Below are 20,352 nucleotides of genomic sequence, written 5' to 3' on the forward strand. Positions count from 1 at the left end.
AAGTGGTATACAGACACAATGGAAATTTTCTCATCCATTGGAAAGAATAAGATCATGTCATTTGCAGGGAAATGGATGGAACTAGAAAAAATCATGCAAAATGAGGCAAGCCATACTCAGAAAGACAAAAGGCACACTTCTCTCATATTTGGGAGCTAAATCTAAAATATAACTGGACATGAAAACCTGTACAGGATTCTTGCCATTCACACACAGTCAGGGGAGGAACACAAAGGTGTAACTTCTCCGAACATTTAAAATACTGAAATGAACTTCAGGAAATGGAAACGCGGTTGTTGTTTTTCCTGTTGTTAGTGGTAGTGATGTTTGCTTTTGCTTTGGATTTTCTTCTTCTGGGGGTGGGGGTAGGGAGGGCTGGTGCAGAAAAGGAGAATCCTCTTCAAGTTTAAGTTATGTAGAAAATGAACATTGAAACTTGTGGGCAGGGGTGGAAGGGGAAAACTGGGGTGGAGGGAGCAATAAAGGAAGAGGTGACATTGTCCAAAAAAAGAAATGTATTCATTACTTGACTTAGGAAATACGGGCTGGGAATGTGGCTTAGTGGTAGAGTGCTTACCTAACATGCATGAAGCCCTGGGTTTGATTCCTCAGCACCACATAAAGAGAAAAGGCCAGAAGTGGCGCTTTGGCTCAAGTGGTAGAGTGCTAGCCTTGAGCAAAAGGAAACTAGGGACAGTGTTCAGGCACTGAGGTCAAGCCCCAGTTCTGGCAAAAACAAACAAAAGTAGCCACTCGGTACAACACATTAATAGTAACAATGTGTTTTTTTTTTTAAAACCACAGGGCTCAAATGGTAGAACACCAGCCATTTCAGTCCTCTGTACCTCCAAAGGAGGAGATAAATATCTTGGGACACCCAACACTTATTGCTTCCATTGAGCAGTGAAAGGTCTCCCACTCTGCTGTCTCCTAGGAGATAGCGTGATGTCTTAACATGGAGTCAGTTATCTGGGCATTTCCTTTCAATAAAGAGCTCTGGAAGGCTCAATATTCAGAAAATATAGGGTTGTCCTTCATTGGTAACCACAGTTTTTTCCTGTGTACATATTGCTTGCATTTTTCATAATATCTGACTTCCTTGAAATGCTTCCCTTCTCAAGGATGGCTCCTGACAGGCTCCTGGCATTACCTTAAGTCTCTGGCACTGGTGTCTGGGGTTTCCAGGAGTGAGGCACAGTCAAGTAGGTATATGTAGAGCCTGCCCCTGTGACTGACTTCAGCCTGACAGGCCACAGGCCACAAGCAGGCAAATCACTCTGTTAGGATAAACTTACCCAGCTACATAGAATCAGCATGGTCTAATGCTTGAGACACATGGAACCACTCTTAAACAGAATATACCAATGCTCAGAGGCTAATTCCTAGCCAAGAGGGCCAAAACCTGTTGACTGTTGAGTACTGTACAACCATGCCAGGTCTGCTGGGTTAACCACTTTCTTTTTTTTTTTTTTTTTTTTTTTTTTTTTTTTTAATTTTTTTTTTTATTATCAATTGAACATAAATTTTTTTTTTTACAAGGTGCTGTGCAAAGAGGGTGCAGTTACATAGTAGGGCATTGTGTACATTTCTTGTGATATCTTACAACCTGTTTTCCCATCCCTTGTCTAGGTCAGGTAGACCCATATGCAGTATACAATGTATCAAGCACATATACAGTGTTCACAGACTTGGTCTCTACTGTCTCTCCATCTCCCTTTGTTAACAGTCATATATCAGGGAGATCATGCCCCTTTGTTTTCTGTGTTCTAGGCTTGTCTCACTCAACATTATTTGTTCGAGTTCTGACCATTTCCCTGCAAATAACAATATTTCACCATTCCTAATCGCTATGTAGTATTCCATTGTGTATAAGTACCATATTTTTTGGATCCATTCATCTGTGGAGGGGCATCTGGGTTGTTTCCAAATTTTGGCTATTGTGAATTGTGCTGCGATAAACATGGAAGTACAAATGTCCTTTTGATATCTTGGGTTTTGCTGTTTAGGATAGATGCCTAGGAGTGGTATGGCTGGGTCATAGGGTAGGTCTATATTGAGCTTTTTGAGAAACCTCCATACTGTTCTCCAAAGTGGCTGTACTAATTTGCACTCCCACCAACAATGGAGAAGGGTTCCTCTTTCCCCACAGCCCCTCCAGCATTTGTTGTTTCCTGAGTTCAGAGTATAGGCCATTCTAACTGGGGTGAGGTGGTATCTCAGGGTTGTTTTTATTTGCATTTCCTTTACTAGCAGGGATGTTGAGCATTTCCTCATGTGTTTCTTTGCCATTTTTATATCTTCTCTTGTGAAGTCTCTCTTTAGCTCTTTTGCCCATTTCCTAATAGGTTTATTGGGCTTGGAGGGGCTTAGTTTTTTGAGTTCTCTGTAGATGACAGATATCAGGCCTTTGTCTGTTGCTGTGCTGGTAAATATCCTTTCCCATATCGTTGGCTGTCTTTCTATTTTGGTGGCTATGACCTTAGCTGTGCAGAAACTTTTTAATTTGTAGTAGTCCCATTTGTTGAGTCTTTCCCCTATTTGTTGTGCGCCTGGGACTCTATTCAGGAAGTTCCTTCCTGTGCCTATAAGTTCTAGTGTCTTTCCTACTCTGTCCTTCAGTAGTTTCAAGGATTCAGGTCTGATGTTGAGGTCCTTGATCCATTTTGAGTTGATCTTGGTGCATGGTGATAGGCTTGGGTCTACTTTGAGTTTTCTGCATATGGCTGCCCAGTTCTCCCAGCACCAGTAGTTGAAGAGGCTATGTTTATTCCATTGTATGTCTTTAGCTCCTTTGTCGAATATCAGTTGGCTGTAAGAGTGCGGTTTTATTTCTGGGTCTTCAATTCTAATCCACTGGTCTTCCGATCTGTTTTTATACCAATACCATGCTGTTTTTGTTATGATGGCCTTGTAGTAGAGCTTGAAGTCTGGTATGGTGATACCTCCTGCACTATGTTTTTTGCCTAGAATTGCTTTGGCTATTCTAGGTTTTTTGCTGTTCCATATGAACTTATGGATTGGTTTCTCTATTTCAGTGAAGAATGTGGCTGGGATTTTGATAGGTATTGCATTGAATTTGTATAACAATTTGGGCAGTATGGCCATTTTCACTATATTGATTCTGCCTACCCATGAGCATGGGAGGTCTTTCCATCTCCTTGTGTCTTCTTTGATTTCCCTTATTAGATTTTTGTAGTTTTCATTGAATAGGTCCGTCACGTCCTTGGTTAAGTTGATCCCTAGGTACTTTATTCTTTTTTTGGCTACTGTAAATGGAATCGTTTCCATAATTTCCTTTTCTGTTTGTCTATTGCTGGTGTACAGAAAAGCTGCTGACTTTTGTGGATTGATTTTGTATCCTGCTACTTTGCCAAATTGGTTTATTAGATGTAGGAGTTTGGGTACTGAGTTTTTTGGGTCCTTGAGATATAAGATCATGTCGTCTGCGAATAGGGATAACTTGATTTCTTCCTTGCCGATGTGGATCCCTTTGATGTCCTCCTCTTGCCTTATTGCTATGGCTAGGGATTCCAGTACTATGTTGAACAGAAGTGGGGAGAGTGGGCATCCTTGTCTTGTTCCTGTGTTTAGGGGGAATGATTTAAGTTTCTCTCCATTTAATATGATATTAGCAGTTGGTCTGTTGTATATGGCTTTTATTGTTTTGAGGAATGTTCCATCTATTCCTGTTCTCTCCAAAGCTTTTAATAGGTATGGATGTTGTATTTTGTCAAAGGCTTTTTGGGCATCGACTGAGATAACAATGTGATTCTTGATTTTAGTTCTGTTTATGTGGTGAATTACATTGATTGATTTACGGATGTTGAACCATCCTTGTGACTGAGGGATGAAGCCTACTTGGTCATGATGTATGATATTCTTGATCACTTTCTGGATCCTGTTAGCTAATATTTTATTGAGGAGCTTTGCATCTGTGTTCATTAGTGATATTGGTCTGTAGTTCTCTTTTTTTGTTGGATCTTTGCCTGGTTTGGGGATGAGTATGATATTAGCTTCGTAGAATGAGTTCGGGATTTTTCCCTCCGTTTCTATTTCGCGGAAGAGTTTGAGGAGTATTGGAATTAGCTCCTCACTAAAGGTTTTGTAGAATTCATTGGTGAATCCATCTGGGCCTGGGCTTTTCTTAGTAGGGAGGTTCTTGATTACCTCCTGTATCTCACCGTAAGTTATTGGTTTATTTAGTTGATTTATTTCTTCTTGGTTCAGTTTGGGCAGTTTGTACTTCTCTAAGAATTGATCCATTTCTGTAAAATTATTGTTTTTTGTTGAGTAGAGGTTTTGGAAATAGCTCCTTATGATTGTTTGAATATCGTGTGTATTTGTTGTAATTTTTCCTGTGGAGTCCCTGATTTTACGTATATGAGTCTCTTCTCTTCTTTTTTTTGTGAGTCTTGCAAGGGGTCTGTCAATTTTGTTTATTTTCTCAAAGAACCAGCTTTTAGTCTTATTTATTTGTTGAATGGTCTTTCTATTTTCAATCAGATTTATCTCTTCTTTAATCTTTGTAATCTCTCCCCTCCTAGTCGTTTTAGATTCTGTCATTTCTTGTTTCTCCAGTTGTTTTAGTTTCATCGTGAGGGTATTCACCTGCTCTGCTTCCATTCTTTTAATGTGGGTACTGAGTGCAATGATCTTGCCCCTCAGTACTGCCTTAGCTGTGTCCCATAGGTTTCTTTGTGATGTGTTTTCTTTGTCATTGTGGCTTATGAATTCGTTGATTTCATCTTTAATTTGATCTGTGGCCCAAGTGTTGGATAGCAGCGTGGGGTTTAGCCTCCAAGAGTGTGTATAGGCTCTGTGGTATCCTTTGTTGTTGAGGGTTACCTTTAATCCACTGTGATCAGATATAATACATGGGATGATGTCAATTCTTTTGTATTTGCTGAGGTTCTTTGTGTGGGCTATGACGTGGTCTATTTTGGAATATGATCCATGGGCTGCTGAAAAGAAGGTGTATTGGGTCTCTGTAGGGTGGAAGGTTCTATATAGGTCTGTTAGATCCATTTGGGCAATGGTGTTATTTAGGTCCTCAGCTCCCTTACTAATCCTCTGGGTGTTGGATCTGTCTCTTGGAGAGAGAGGAGTATTAAAGTCACCCACTATGATTGTGTTTGCATCTATCTTGCTCTGTAATTCTGTGAGAATTTGCTTGACATATGTCGGGCCTCTTTTGTTCGGTGAGTATACATTTATCACCGTGATGTCTTGATTCTGGATTTTTCCTTGTATCAATATGTAGTGTCCTTCTTTGTCTTTTTGAGTGGACTTTAAAGAGAAATCCAGCTTGTCTGAGATCAGGATGGCTACACCTGCCGTTTTGGTGGGTGCATTTGCTTGGTAGATCTTGCTCCATCCTTTCATTCGAAGCCTGTTTTTGTCCCTTGCTGTAAGGTGGGTCTCTTGTAGACAACAGATGTCAACTTTTTGCTTGCGGATCCATTCTGCCAGTCTGCTCCTCTTGATCGGGGAGTTTAAGCCATTTATATTTAAAGAGATCAAGGATAAGGGTGTTTTTTCTCCTTCCATTTTCTTGTTGGGCTGTTTTTTCCTGTTGTTTTTTTTTTTTCTTCTTGTCTTTAGTGAGCTTGTGTTTCTGCTGGACTTTGGCTATTGAAGTTTCTTTCTGAATCTGTCTGTGTGTCTTTTACGATCTCTGTTGGGTGGGCTTCCCCTCTTAATATTCGCTGTAGGGCTGGTTTTTTATTCACATACTCCTTTAGCTCCTCTTTGGTGTGGAAAGATCTGGTTCTCCCTTCGAATGTGAACTCCAGTTTCGCTGGATATTTGATCCGAGGTTGTAAATTGTTATTCTGAAGTACTTGGATGGTGTTCTTCCACTCACTTCGAGCTTGGTAAGTTTGTGTGGATAAGTCGGATGTTATTCGAATCCTCTTCCCATTGAAAAAAGTTTCCTTCTTCGCTTTGGCTGAATTCAGAATTTGCTCTTTAATCTTGAGGTCTGTAGTCTTGAATATTATGTGCCTTGGGGTGGTTTTCCTGGGGTCTGGCCTGCCAGGTGTCCTATAGGCTTCGGTTACCTGGATGGGGTCCCCTGTGAGATTGGGGAAGTTTTCTGCAATAACTTTATTGAGAACATGATTAAGCCCTCTGCTCTGATATTCGGCTCCTTCTTCTATTCCAATTATACGCAGATTATATCTCTTGTCTTTGTCCATTAGTTCCTGGAGTAATCTTCCCTGAAGCTTCACCTTTTCTTGGAGTGTGGTCATTTTCTGGTTGTTGTCAGCTGCTTCATCGTCCAGGCGAGAGATTCTGGATTCCATATGGTCCACTCTTTGTGTTATGGTTTCAATTGCGGAGTTTATGGATGTCAGAGAGCTATTCATGGTTGTCATATCAGCTCTGATCGTGGAAATTTCTTCCTTTAAAGAGTTGTATTTTAAATCTATTTTTTCATGCATTTCAATTCTCAGGGTGTGGAGATTTTCTTTAAAGGCGGCTTGCATTGTATCCATTTTTGCTTCCATTTCTTTAAACGAGGCTTGCATTGTATCCAGTTTTGCTTCCATTTCTTTCTTGGCTTCCTGGGTGTCCTTCCAGATTTCCGCTCTAAACTCCTGGAATTGTTTTCTGATTTCATTTCTGACGGTTTCGATCATTCCTGTTAACATGTCCTCATTTGCTTTTTTATTCTCCATCTCCTCTCCAGTCGTGCTGCTTTTTGGAGCTGGCGAGTTGGCTTGTCCTTTGATGAACTGAGTTATGTTTCTTTGTGATTTGCGCATCTGGAAGTCTGTGTAGTTCTTCCCTTCCTTCTGTGTAGGCGTGTCTGCGTCAGCAGGTGCTGTCGCTGTGGCCCCGCCCACCAGTGCAGGGCACGCCTATCAGAGCGGGCGCTTTCGCCGGGGCCCCGCCCTCCTGTGCACTGTGAGTCCCCTACAACAGGCACTTAAGTGGGGTCTGCCTCCCAGAGCGAGCCCTGGGTTGTTGGGTTGTGCTTGCGCCCTCCCGCGAGTCCGTTGGGGGGGGGAAGCAGTATGTGTGGGGCCCAGTGGGATCGACTGTCCGGGTGTGGCTTGGCACCCTCAGACCTCGCCTCCGCTTCGAGGAGGGGGAACGAGATCAGGCTCAGGTGACCCTGCTGGGCTGGTATTGCCCACCAGCGCCTGTGATTTTAGTTGTAAGAGTCCGCAAGGTCTAGGCGCCTCGGGTGGGGCTTGCCCTGCCGGCCGTCCCTGGCCCCTGTTGGGAAGGGGACGGGGCCGGTTCTGCCAGTTCAGGAACCTTTGGGGGCTTGGGGCTGTTCCGCCCTTCCCCTGCTAGACTGGCTTCCCAGTGCCTGCTGGGAGCTTCCCGCCTGATTTGGGGAATCTTTGTTCCCACGGGAGTGGTGAGGGGGAGGGAGGGAGATATATCGTCTTTGTCGGGCTTGGGTCTCCCGTTGGGGGAAGGGATTATGGGGGACTCACTTTTGCTGCTTTGTGTGCGTGTCCCGCACCGCCGTTGGCCCTTCAGGGGTTGGCGAAGTGTCGTGGTGGCTCCCCCGTTCCCTCTTTCTGCCGCGCTGGGTTCCCTTGTCCGAATCCGGTGTGGACCCGAACTTCTCGTCGCTGCTGGGTGTGTCTTGGTCCGCACCCTGCCTTGTGTCGTGGGGTCTCCCGCTATATGGATTCTGCGCTCCTGGCAGCCTGTCTGCCGATCGCCGGGTTTCCCTTTCCCAGCCTGACCCTGTTTCGGGTTAACCACTTTCAACATGATCCTCAAAGCAACTCTTCCTTAAACCTACCATACATCACTTCTTGAGCCAGGAACCAAGCTAGGTTGCTTCACTTAATGCCATCACCCAGTAAGCTCCCACCTACCCCTCCTTCTACTCACTTCACTTGCATTACTACAGCCTAGTCTCTTTTCCATTTTGCCCTCCTCCCAACATTTCTCCATCTTACATCAAGAAATTAGGATTACAACAGAACATAAAAGCATTTGTAATCAATGCTCACCATATCATGGCAGAGAGGATCAAAGGTTGGGGGGGGTCACATTTGTGCTTGAATTATTCAATAGCATCATCAAACCTCAGGTAAACGCAGTCCCTTGTATCCAAGAGACCTTTAGCCTGGCCACCATCTCTCCCTCTGGTCTCCTGCATCCTATACTCTGGCTGTTTGTAGTTTCCCTAATTACAACTGGTGTTTTAACTGTGACCTTGAATTGTATCTATCTATCCATCTATCAACCATCCATCCATCCATCATCTATCTCTATCTCCCACACCACCACACCACCTACCAGTCTACCTTGTCTTGTCCTATTTGCAGTTCTGGGGGCCATGGGTTCTGTGCAGCAGTTGAAGATGGAAGACTGACTGCTCAAGCCACACTGGATTTAATATACAAACTTAAACTCTTAAACTAGCTGTACCACTCAAGTGTCCCTGTAGGACACATTCTATTCTAATATTCTGCAAGGAATCAAGTAATTTTAACACAGTTCCTTCTAGCTTAAGAGCTTTAGGACTAACACAAATTTTATAATTCACTCATCCCAATGAAGAAATGGGCTGTTGCCATCAGTGTTTTGTATTTCACAAAAATAGGCCTTTGGTGTGCTGTGTTGTGTTATACTTGGTACAAGTATTTCTGGATTATAAACCCATGAATACTGAGGTAGGTCTTTATACTCATTGACATTACAAGACTGCCTGAGTCCTCCAAACCCATAATTTCTAAATAAATGTTTTAAGAAAAACTACAAAGAAAGGGCTTTATATCAAATAATTTAATCAGTAGTCCATTTCACTCTAATTTACATCCAGCCTGGAAAAGAAAACAACAGCAACAAAAAGAACCTCAGAACATTCTAGAATAAAGGACTATTTCATTTTCCTATGTGGCCTACCATCTTTGCTAGCATTTTTTCTAACAGATGTTTTATGCTTTGTATGTCAGCAAACAAACCCTGTAAGACAATAATCTATTATTAAACAGTAAGTTCTGCCAGAAAGAATGGCAAGACTCAAGTGAAAAAAGCCTAGCACCATTACCGTTACAAACTGATTATGTGACTGGAACAGTACCATCCACCCATGCTTTATGAGGGAACCGAGTGTGCAACCAGCATCTAGCTTTGCTTGGCTGGTCCTCCCATCAACTCTGCATTCTCAGTGCCAAGGGTGTGCTTGTCTTCTTGACCTCAATAATTGGAAAGTGACCAACTCCTAGCAACTACTCTGTAAATGTTCATCAAAAGATTGAAAAAGAGTAAACACAGACATAAGGAAAGGTATGTTTACTAGAGTTCCATGATCCATACTTGCTTTAAACCAATCTAGGAATACAAACATCATTTACATTAGGATATACATTTTCATTTTGAAGTTTTACAAAGGGCAAGCAAAGGGGGAGGATCTGTTAACTCAGTGCTCCAGGCACACATATTACAACCCCCCCCCCCAACCACCCCCCCCCCCCCCCGCCCCGGTATGCCAGGAGTGTTCAAACTGTTCTCCAGTGGAGATAAAGACTAGACTTCAGAGTGCTCTCTTACTCAAGTATCACATAATCTGTTTGCTGATCACAGGACTGTGATCACTCCTGGTCAACTAAAAATAAAAATATAGAATTCTTTCTAAATAACAACTGTTTTCAACTATACCACAAGGTGAATAGTTTACTGTGGACTGTCTGGCAAATTTAATCATTTAAACATACCCAGGTATTAAATGATTTTTCCATTGAGTTTCAAATCACCATAAATTTGCAAACTGTTAAGTGCAGAAAATTTTTATCTCAGAATTTAGTTGCCTCTTTTATGCTTTGAAAATTCAAAATAGATGTCATGTAAAAACAAACATTTTCAATTTGCAAATTGATACACATGAAAATATGATTACAAAAGAGGGCTTCTGGAGAAGTACACTCTGGCACCATTATCTAATTATGGCCAGATGTAGCACAGCTGTATAATTTGTACATTGCAAATACCTACAAAAGGAAGAGAAACAAATCTTGGGCATTTTGTGTGTGGATTCGGTGGTTTTTCAACATGGAAACCACCTAATGCCTGCGAAATTTATGTGCTGGAGATCACTTTGGAATTGGGATGGTCAACAAAGGTGGCTTAGGTAAAATAGACAATTTCTAGCTGATCTAACGCAAATAACCAAAGTGACATCAATCTGGGTTCATACACTGTTTTTCACATCTTAATTTCAAAGTAAATCTCAAGCCATTTTTCTTTCCAATATGAGAAACCAACCTACTTTAAAATAGAAACACAAGGCTATAAAATCAGATGCTACATTATCCTCCTCAAATATAGGGATTTAGATCTTAAAAAATGAGAATGTTTACTTCTAGAAAGCACATCCTAGAAAGTACCCCTCTCCCCTCCCGAGGGGGGTTGTGACACATACATCAATGACTTTTAATATTTGATTGCCTTTCTTTGACATTATTGCTGAACAGCAAAATAATAGCTAGATTTCTCCCTCTGGAATAGACAATTGCTAGATTTCTCTCTCTGGAATAAGGTAGACCTCTGAAATTTCGTAACATTTTAAAGAGTAAAGAAGTGAGCATGCAACAGCTGAAGGTAGTATGTCCAAATGTTAGCTCTATGATATAAGACTATACATGTGGCCCCTGCTAGGACTGGACTGAGTAACATCATCATGGGATGCGCTTCGTGATATCCTTTCAACCTAGCTGATCAACTCGAGTCAAGCTTAAGTGAACAGATGACACAAGTATGCTCTGTTTTTCTTGACAACATGACAGATTTAAATGGAACAGCCACAAACAGGAGCAATGTATGTAACACCTAGCAAGGACTGGTCTGTGTAAGCTTCTAGGAAAGAAACACGCAGCTGTTAGGCACTTAAAGCTTTTGGGTGAAAATCCAGAAGAGCCTAGGCCTACATTTATTAGCACTCCTATCAACTTTTTATCAAGAAACATGCAGTCAGAAACAATACAGAGACAAGAATCTAAGATTATTCTGAAAATGATTGTCCAGAGTATCACATCTGGATTATAAAACTGAATGCTTTTACATTGTCATACTTCTTTATTATTAGTGATAAATATATCATTGAAAAATCACTAGAAAAGTACTGGCAATGATATAAAGCCCTAGCTGGTACAGAAATAACTGTACTCATCTGGTAAGGAAAATATTACCATGCACACATCTTAAATATCTTCTAGCATCCAAACATCTTAAACCAATGTTCTTACATTGCTATTAAAAGGCATTTTTGTTGTCTTGCCCCCATAACTACAGAATCACTAGTCCTCTTAAAAATTATATCGAACATATGTAAAATAAAAATCTAATGTAAAAATTTCAAAAATGTAATGTTAGTAACAATGACTATCTAAAGAACTTAGCTTCATGGCATAGCTTTGAATATTTATTGCCCATACAATTAAAAGAATCTTAAAGGTAATGTGGGATTAGTCCTGATGATTTTGTAAACAGAATACCACTAAAAATTTTATTGGCATGAAATACTATATTTCTGGTTGTGTGAATTTTTTACATCTTAAAGCCTCTTAACATAATTGTGTATATCTATGTACAAAACATACATAAATTTCACTTTATTTAAAACATATGAAAGAGGTAATTCCAAAATCACACTAAACATAATAAATATAGAACTTGCTTTGTTAAAAATCTACAGTATACATTCAAGTAAAGGCTAAATTTCCAATGCCAACTGTATTTGGGACAGAAATTAAACATTTACAATAATCAGTTTCCTAAAAGTGCTATTTGAAATCCCTAGAAATCTCATTCTAGTGCTTTTGTCTCCATCCAAACATCCATACATTCTTTTATTCACAGAACCAGACACTTCTGTTTTTAAAAATACATAGCCAAAGCTTTATATCCTTTTCAATAGATTTTGAATCTCAGCTCTTTGGGGAAAGACAGGGAACTCCAAACAAACAACTCAGACATCTTAAAAGTATTAGAGATGACTGGCTTTATGACACACCCTGTTCCAACTTAGATGTGAAACTGGATGCACATCTTAATGGAAACTATTCCAGCGCACTCATCTAAGGTAGGTCGTCTTTTTCCACATGAGAACTTGTATAGGTCAAGGAGCAGCTACTGTAACAACCTTCCTGAGAGCCAGGTCTCGAGGCCACACTCCATTTCTGGTTGGTACATTCTTTCCCGACCTGATTTGGTTTAGTTTCCTCAGAAGTTATATTCAGTACATTGATTGAACTGTTGGGAAAAGAAAGGAAGATCTTAATTATCTCACCTTCTTTTATACTTTAGACTGTACTATGTCTTGTGCTGAGTAAAAGGGAAGAACATGAAAGAAAAATGGTTCAAAACTGCCAAATATATGATTTTTTTTTTGGTAGAGCTGAGAACCAAACTCAGGGCCTTACACTTGCCAGGAAAGTGCTCTTCCACGGAGTTACATCCCAACTCCTATTGTATGACTTTTATCTCTACCTCTACTTACGTATTTACCCATCTACTTATTTTATTCCTTTAGTCTATATGGAATCATGCTGTCCAAAAGTGAAGTTGTGAAGTTTAAGGTAGATAAGACAATATGAGGTTTTTAAAGCTCTGTTTCATGTTTCCATCTTCTGGCACTATTTTTCTAATCTCTTTATGGTTTCTTTGCTTCCTTATTTTTTTATGCCTTCATACATCCATCTTTCGACCCTATCTCCAGATATTTAATGAGTGCTCACAAATGTAGTTAAAGAGGTTGAGGATGGTGAGGTACATCTGTAATGCCAGCTACTCAAGAGGCAGAGGCAAAGGGATCATGATCATGGTCTGAGGCCTGCTGGGCAGTTATGGAGACACTAGCTAATCAAATAAAAGCAAAAGTGCTTGAGGGCAGGGCTTAAGTGGGAGAGCACTTGCTTATCATTTACAGGGTCCCAAATTTTATCCCCAGAACTGCATCCTTCACTAAAAAAAAGTAAGGGACCAGAATGAACTCACATAACTTAGGTTATCCCAAATAAATCTGGTTAATAATTACTTTCACAGTCAATGAAACTGAGCCAATGAATAAGAGATTTTTATCAACATATTATTTTATGTATTTTTGACAGAAACTTCTAAATATCTTTCTTCTATTTACTAATAACTTTACTTCATATCTAGCGATCTTTTAAGCTTGTTTCAATTCTAAAAACTGAAACAATTTCAATTCTAAAAATTGAAACAATAAATCCTAATTAAAACTTTTACTTATACTTTTACCAATGCTTAAATGATAAAGCTGGTTATGTCAGTGACTTGATATGAGCTATGCTGTTCATGTAAAGTTTCTGAAGGTGTGGAAATGGCTACAAACATGGTACATTCTGTATCATTTTCAGAGGTAGAAAAGCTTACTAGAGTTCCTTTGGGCTCCAAAACCATATGTCACTGGTTTACAGTAACACTCAGAACTCAAGAAATGGGAAAGCATTTAGCAATATTTTTGTTTACAAATATTATTGCTGTCAATAAATATTCATAAGGAACCAAATACTGTGCAAGTGTTGTTTTTAAAATATCTGTACTAAATACACAGCAATGCCTTCAAAGAATACTTATGTCAAGTACTTCATTATTAAACATAAATGCAAAAAGTAAAAATTTTAAATTAACTGATACAATTATGTCCTAAGATATGAGTTATGAATAGTGAGAATTTTTATCTTTATGTATAGTCCTAATGAATCAAATTGTGTATCAGGAATATTTCATATAAAGGATATCTACATGATTTTTAGATTATAAAATTAAATAAACTGCCACTCTCATATTTAGCCAAAAGTACTGGCTCTAACTTTCAAAGTATCCCAACTCTAAGCATTTCTGGCTTCACATTATGACCCAATTCCAAATGACCACCTCTCGTTTCAATTCCAATAATGTATCCTAACTAGATCTCCTGGCTTACATGACTGACTTGTACAACCTCTTTGCCATAGAATATTCATTTTAAAACGAAAATTTTAAAATGAAAATTTTAAAATGAAATCCGAAATGTTGGACTGGGGTAGAAGACAGCAAGCAAGAGAGAGTTATACCTGAAAAACTCTGATCAGGACTTAATAATTGCTAAACATGAGTGATAGGCACATAGGGTCTCATCATCTTGTTTACTATCCATATATATAATTGAACTTCTGCATCTCTCCATTCTCATCTCAGGTCTTTAGGTCTTGCTCACTAAATGTGCTGCCATCAAATATCACATGGTCCTACCCAGGCTCCCACACACTTGTTTACTTAAGTTCTTTGTAGGCCCCTCTGTGTTTACCTGAATTCCTAAATCTCTTTACAAGACCAGCCATATTAATTACTTATAGAGTCTTGTCCCTCCACCTTTGAAAAGCTAGCTTTTTTTTTTTTTTGCCAGTCCTGGGGCTTGGACTCAGGGCCTGAGCACTGTCCCTGGCTTCTTTCTGCTCAAGGCTAGCACTCTGCCACTTGAGCCACAGCACCCCTTCTGGCCATTTTCTGTATATGTGGTGCTGGGGAATTGAACCCAGGGCCTCATGTATATGAGGCAGGCACTCTTGCCACTAGGCCATATCCCCAGCCCCGAAAAGCTAGATTTCTAGACTTTGACTTTCTAAGATGACTGCCAGACTATCAGGCCTTCAGGTTGCTGTCTTCTGCTTTAACTAGGAGGAAAAACTGGGCTGGGATTGTAGCTCTGTAGTAACATACTTGGCTAGCAAGGCACTCACCAAGACCTGAGTTCAATTCCTAACACCAAAAAAGGCAAAAGGAGGGCTACAGGGGGAAGAAGGGGGAGAATGAGAAGGGAGTAGGTAAAGGGAAAGAGAAAAAGGAGCAGAAGGAGAACACTTGCCAACTTATTCCCTTTGATTTTTTTTTTGTTCCCTATTCTCAACTAGGAATGCTTTGATTCCTCTGTGATAGAATCTGTAGTGTTCTTAACCTTAAAAATCATTCAATTAGAAAATGTCAAATTGCATGAATCTGAGACCATTGTGAGTTTCTGCCACACCGTGCCCCCCAGAGCATGGATCACAAGGTTGAATAGGTCTCACTACCAATGGAACACACATACCAGAAGAAATCTTGCAATATGTCCTCTATAATAACGGTCAAAATAGTTTTCTTCTATTAAATACAGTACTCAGGATTTGGTATAACTCCTGAAAATAAGATTAAATCTTAATGTATGGCTAAAATTATTGTATTAAAAAAACATATATAAATGCACATATACACTGGCAGTGTATGTACAAGGGTTTGAACTCAGGGCCTAAAGGGCTCTGCCACTTGAAGTACATCCTCAGCCCTGATTGCTTTTACTTTGGTCCTAGGTAGAGAGATGATCTTCTTTCTTGTCTCCCAGACAGCTGCCTGGACTTTTCATTGTATGTTTAAAGTATGAAATACAAGTTGGATAAGAAATGTACTTTCTGCCTTTCATATGAAACTATAACCCCTCTGTACATCACTTTAACAATAAAGAAATGAAAAAAAAAGAAATACAAAGGCCCATATTATAGTTTAGCTCCATTAATAAGCAAAAGATCTAGCATGCTCACTGTCATATTCCCAGCGCACCTGGCACAATACCCATATATACTGGACATCCAGTAAGTAGTTATAGAATACATAAATGTACTAAATTATTCTCTAGAGCCTTTATTGTTGCTAAAACTGCAGATATGCCAGCTTCTCCATGGAAATACAATATCAACTCTTTTTAGAAATATGGAAAATCATCACAATCAATAAATACCTATGTTCAGATGTACAGGAACGTGCAGTCTGACAGAAGACTGAAGTACAAGGTGAAGCAGGAAGAGACCGAGTCAGCTTAGATGTGCAAACTGGAGACCCATTAGATATGCCAAGAGGCTTCTTTTGCTGTGGCCTTGAGGGCACTATAAGATTGTCTGGATCAGAAGCTTTGACAAAAAAAAAAGGGGGGTGGTGGGGGAAGGCAGCACACATGATGATGAAATATTAAGTACAGTCTGAAAGCTAACTAGGATGACTCATTTGAAATTCTGAGTAAGATACGAGACAGATACTTGTAACAGTTTTTCTTTTCCGTTTTTTTTTTTTTTTTGGTGGTACTGGGGTTTGAACTCAAGGCTTGTGCTTGCCAGTCTGGTATTCTTCTGCTGAGCTATACCTCCTGCCCTTACATAAAATCTCATTTTAAATATGATATTTCTACATGAGTTCTCAAAAACATGACCGTATTATGTACTTATAAAGAAAGTTACGTTTTAAGCTGTGAGTGGCGATCATACCTAACTAGTCCATAGGTAAAGATGAAAATAAAAGAAGTTTAAGACAAGCCTGGTAGGCTACTCAGAAGGTCGAAGTTCTTGGAGGAGAGCAGCTTGAAGCCAGCCTAGACAAAAAAGTCAGTAAGATTTCATCCCTGATTAACTAGCAAAAAGTTAAGCTGGAGGCACAGCTCAAGTAGTAGAAGACCAGACATAAGTGTCTCAATACCTTCGTTACAGTGGCACATCCGTGACATCCCACTGCAGCAGAAAACTTAACATAGTAAGATTGCAGTCCAGGGTCACACTCATGCAAAAAGTGAGACCCTATCTCAAAACGAGGGACGAGGGCATGGCTGAGTACTAGAACACCTACTCCTAACAAACATTTGGCCTTGATTATTCAAGTCTCTGTACTGTCAAGAAACCAAAGTAAGGGGCTGGGGATATAGCCTAGTGGCAAGAGTGCCTGCCTCGGATACACGAGGCCCTAGGTTCGATTCCCCAGCACCACATATACAAAAAAAAAACGGCCAGAAGCGGCGCTGTGGCTCACGTGGCAGAGTGCTAGCCTTGAGCGGGAAGAAGCCAGGGACAGTGCTCAGGCCCTGAGTCCAAGGCCCAGGACTGGCCAAAAAAAAAAAAAAAAAAAAAGAAACCAAAGTAAAAGGTTACTTACTTTTTGTATTTATGGTTCTACTGTTGACTCATTTTGATTCCAGTAAAAAAATAAAAAGGTAAAGTTGACTTCAGGGTTGGGGATACAGCTTACAATCAGGTTGGGGATATAGCTCATTAGACCTTGAGCAAGGTCCTAGGTTAGATCCCAGGATCACAAAATTAGATCATATAATTTTTAAAGTTGATTTTTAGTTCCAATTAAAGAGCTATCTGAAGTTTTACATTAACTTTTATTTAAATGCATATTTATGTTAAAGAATATATAAAGTACTCACTTCCTGAGAAGGCACTGAAAAGTTTCACACTTTCTGAGTTCTGGTGGTCAAAGGTAGTCATATTTAAGAACTGCTGCTTTAGCCAACTGGCTCTTTCTTCTTCAAATGCCTTTCTCTACCAAGAAAACAAAGCAAAGAAATGTGATCAATACTTCAACCTCTACATAGCTGCTCATAACTGCAACTTGTCAAGTTGTCTGTGTTTTCTATGTATCCACATCCATTTCTTAAATAAATTGACGTAGAAGAACCTAAGAAACATTTAATTTAAGAAAAGTATGTTTAAGAGTAATAGTTCAACCATCTCAATATACCAATAATCACAATTTTCACATTAATTCTGAATGAAAAACTCAAATGGTGTATTAGTAAAACTTTGAATCAACAGCACTCATTATAAGCATAATATTGTAAACAATTGAAAAATACTCGACATCATATACTAATCACTTGAAAAAAGAACGTCTGGCTTCAGAGAGCATTCTCTGATACTGACCTCCACTGGACCACAAGAGGGCATTATTGACAGATCACGTCAAACCTGCCCCTATGCACACAGCTGATGAATCCTGAATTGAACACTTTCTCATCTCAGGTGTCTCATCCTTCCACCCTCTGCCCCACTCTCCCCCCAAAGCACAGGCAGATGGACTCAGGCAGGGCAGGGTGCCAGACAACTGGGAGAGACATGAACATATCTCTGGGAACAATGTGGGATATGGGTTCAGGACAGGAGAACACAGTGGCACAGATTGTTTAAGAAAACTAGTAGCAAAAAAGACAAAAGGCCAAGGAAAATAAATACACTGACCACAGAAAAGAGATTAATTCAGAGATGGAAGACACTTTTACAAATTGTAAGTAAAGTAACATAATCCTATACAAAAGAAAATCAAGGGCTGGGAATATGGCATAGTGGCAAGAGTGCTTGCCTCGTATACATGAAGCCCTGGGTTCGATTCCCCAGCACCACATATATAGAAAACCGCCAGAGGTGGTGCTGTGGCTCAAGAGGCCAGAGTGCTAGCCTTGAGCAAAAAGAAGCCAGGGACAGTGCTCAGGCCCTGAGTCCAAGGCCCAGGACTGGCAAAAAAAAAAAAAAAAAGAAAAGAAAAAAGAAAGAAAGAAAGAAAATCAAAACTTAACTCCATTAGAAAATTTAAAAGAGGGTCTGGGGATGTGGCTTAGTGGTAGTGTGCTTGCTTCGCATGCACGAAGCCCTGGGTTTGATTCCTTAGCACTACCATACACAAAAAAGGCCAGAAGTAGCACTGTGGCTCAATGGGGAGTGCTAGCGTTGAGCAAAAAGAAGCTAGGGACAGTGCTCAGGCCCTGAGTCCAAACCCCAGGACTGGCAAAAAAAAAAAAAAAAAAACCAAAAAATTTTAAAGATAAGATCTGAAATAAAACCTCAGTGGCTGAAATGAGTTGAGTCTGTGGATCAAGGCAGAAGTGACGGAATATCTAGAATTTTGAATGTGAAGTCAGTCTATATAGTTATCCTACGCAGATGCTGACAGAAGTTCCAAAGCATGGAGCAGCCATGAGTTAAGTTTCCTAAACTCAGGAAACACAGAATCTTTTAGATGAAAGGAATCATCTAGATAGAGCCTGGTAAAATCTCAGAACTTTAAGGCAATCATACAGGCTAAGGGTGAGGTGAGGTGAGGTAAGGAGCATACACAAAACACAGTGTTGTTTATTTACAATGTAATATTATAATCTAGCTTCTGTTCAGTAACACTAGAAAAAACAATTCATTACAAATTTTGAGAAAAGTTTGGAAATCAAAATTCTACTCTCAGCCAAATCAAGCAAAACATTTTAATATTCCAAGATTCAGAATGCTTATTCCATACGTACTATTTATGAAAAAAAAATTACTGAAGCAGGTATCCACATAACAGATTCAAGAGGAACCCAAGAAAGAATAGCTGGAGATTAAATAAACACAGCAGCTGTCTGACACAGGAATCCACATAGACACTAGAGTGTGTCCAAGAATTCACCTGAGCGATAGAACTCCTTTTGGGGGTACCAGTGCAGAATATTTACCTATATATGTCAAAATCTATCACTTGTTTTTAGAATGAACAATATTTGCATAATCATGTTACCAGTGTTGCTTCCTGGCTCTCAAGCTTTTAAGTCAAGGCAATTTACATCTAGATTACATTACAGGATGGAGTATGTATGTTACGACACTTGACAATGAAAATCCACAAACCAAATGGCAAAAGAAAAGGGCAAAGAGTGGGAAAGGTGCCTCAGCTTTTGCTGATGCTGAACAAGCATGAAATGGAAGCATACTACCCAACTGATTGTAAATAAGTTACACTATTATGATGACCTAAGATGTGAATACAATAGTACAGGTGGGAGATGTTATAAATACTAAATGCTCCTATCTTTCAGAGCATAGAAATAGTAGTTATCAAGAAAAATGCTAAAAAGTTGTACAGTGTGTTCAAACAGAACTCCCCAGGGAAGGAGGGGACCAAAACACTACCAATAGGAACTTTGCTATTTATTAGTAATAGTAGTTTTTAATGCATGGCTCAGTTTCTTAAAAAACAAATTCCAACATTATAGGGTTTAATTTAGCACAGGATAAAAATGAGGAAAACACATTGCTAAAAAAAATGCAAACAGGCTGAGCACTGGTGACTCATGCCTGTAATGCTAGCTACTTGGGTTGCCGAGATATGAGGATTGCAGTTTGAAGCCAGCCTGGGCAGGAAAGCTCATGAGATTCTTATCTCCAGTCAACCATCAGAAAGCCACAAGTGGAGCTGTGTGGTTAAACTGGTGGAGCACCAGCCTTGAGCAAAAATAAAAAACACTGAAGGAGAGTCCAGGGCCTGAGTTTAAACTCTAAGACTGGCACAAAAGAAAAAAAACCCAACAGTAGAAGTTTATATGTGAAATAAACTGCACTGTTAATGTGTATGTTACTGGATGAGGGACTAGAAATAGAGGCAGGGATTTTGATTTTACTCTACTTAAAAAAATAACAAACATGTTCTTAAGTGTACTGTACTCTGAAACCATATCTACTGACAATGGATACATGACAGATTCTGAAACTGAACACTTTAACAGTAGGACATCAACCTGAATAGGACAGATGATTTTTTTTAAATTTTTAT

General features: G+C 39.7%; 1 protein-coding gene across 3 annotated transcripts in view; it reads right to left on the bottom strand.

The window, feature by feature from the left end:
• Window positions 1–9,767: 9,767 nt before the first annotated feature.
• LOC125355347 (SSX family member 2 interacting protein) overlaps window positions 9,768–20,352 on the bottom strand; it is a 61,458-nt gene continuing 50,873 nt past the window's right edge. For all 3 annotated transcript variants that reach the window (XM_048351673.1, XM_048351672.1, XM_048351674.1), the window contains 3 exons: window positions 17,204–17,318; window positions 15,749–15,917; window positions 9,768–12,225 (listed from right to left, as the gene is read on the bottom strand). In XM_048351673.1, coding sequence (XP_048207630.1) covers window positions 12,051–12,225; window positions 15,749–15,917; window positions 17,204–17,318 — 459 coding nt within the window. In that variant the 3' untranslated portion in view covers window positions 9,768–12,050. The remainder of the gene's footprint in view (window positions 12,226–15,748; window positions 15,918–17,203; window positions 17,319–20,352) is intronic.

The sequence above is a fragment of the Perognathus longimembris genome, chromosome 7 (assembly GCF_023159225.1).
Source record: "Perognathus longimembris pacificus isolate PPM17 chromosome 7, ASM2315922v1, whole genome shotgun sequence".
Lineage (NCBI taxonomy): Eukaryota > Metazoa > Chordata > Mammalia > Rodentia > Heteromyidae > Perognathus > Perognathus longimembris.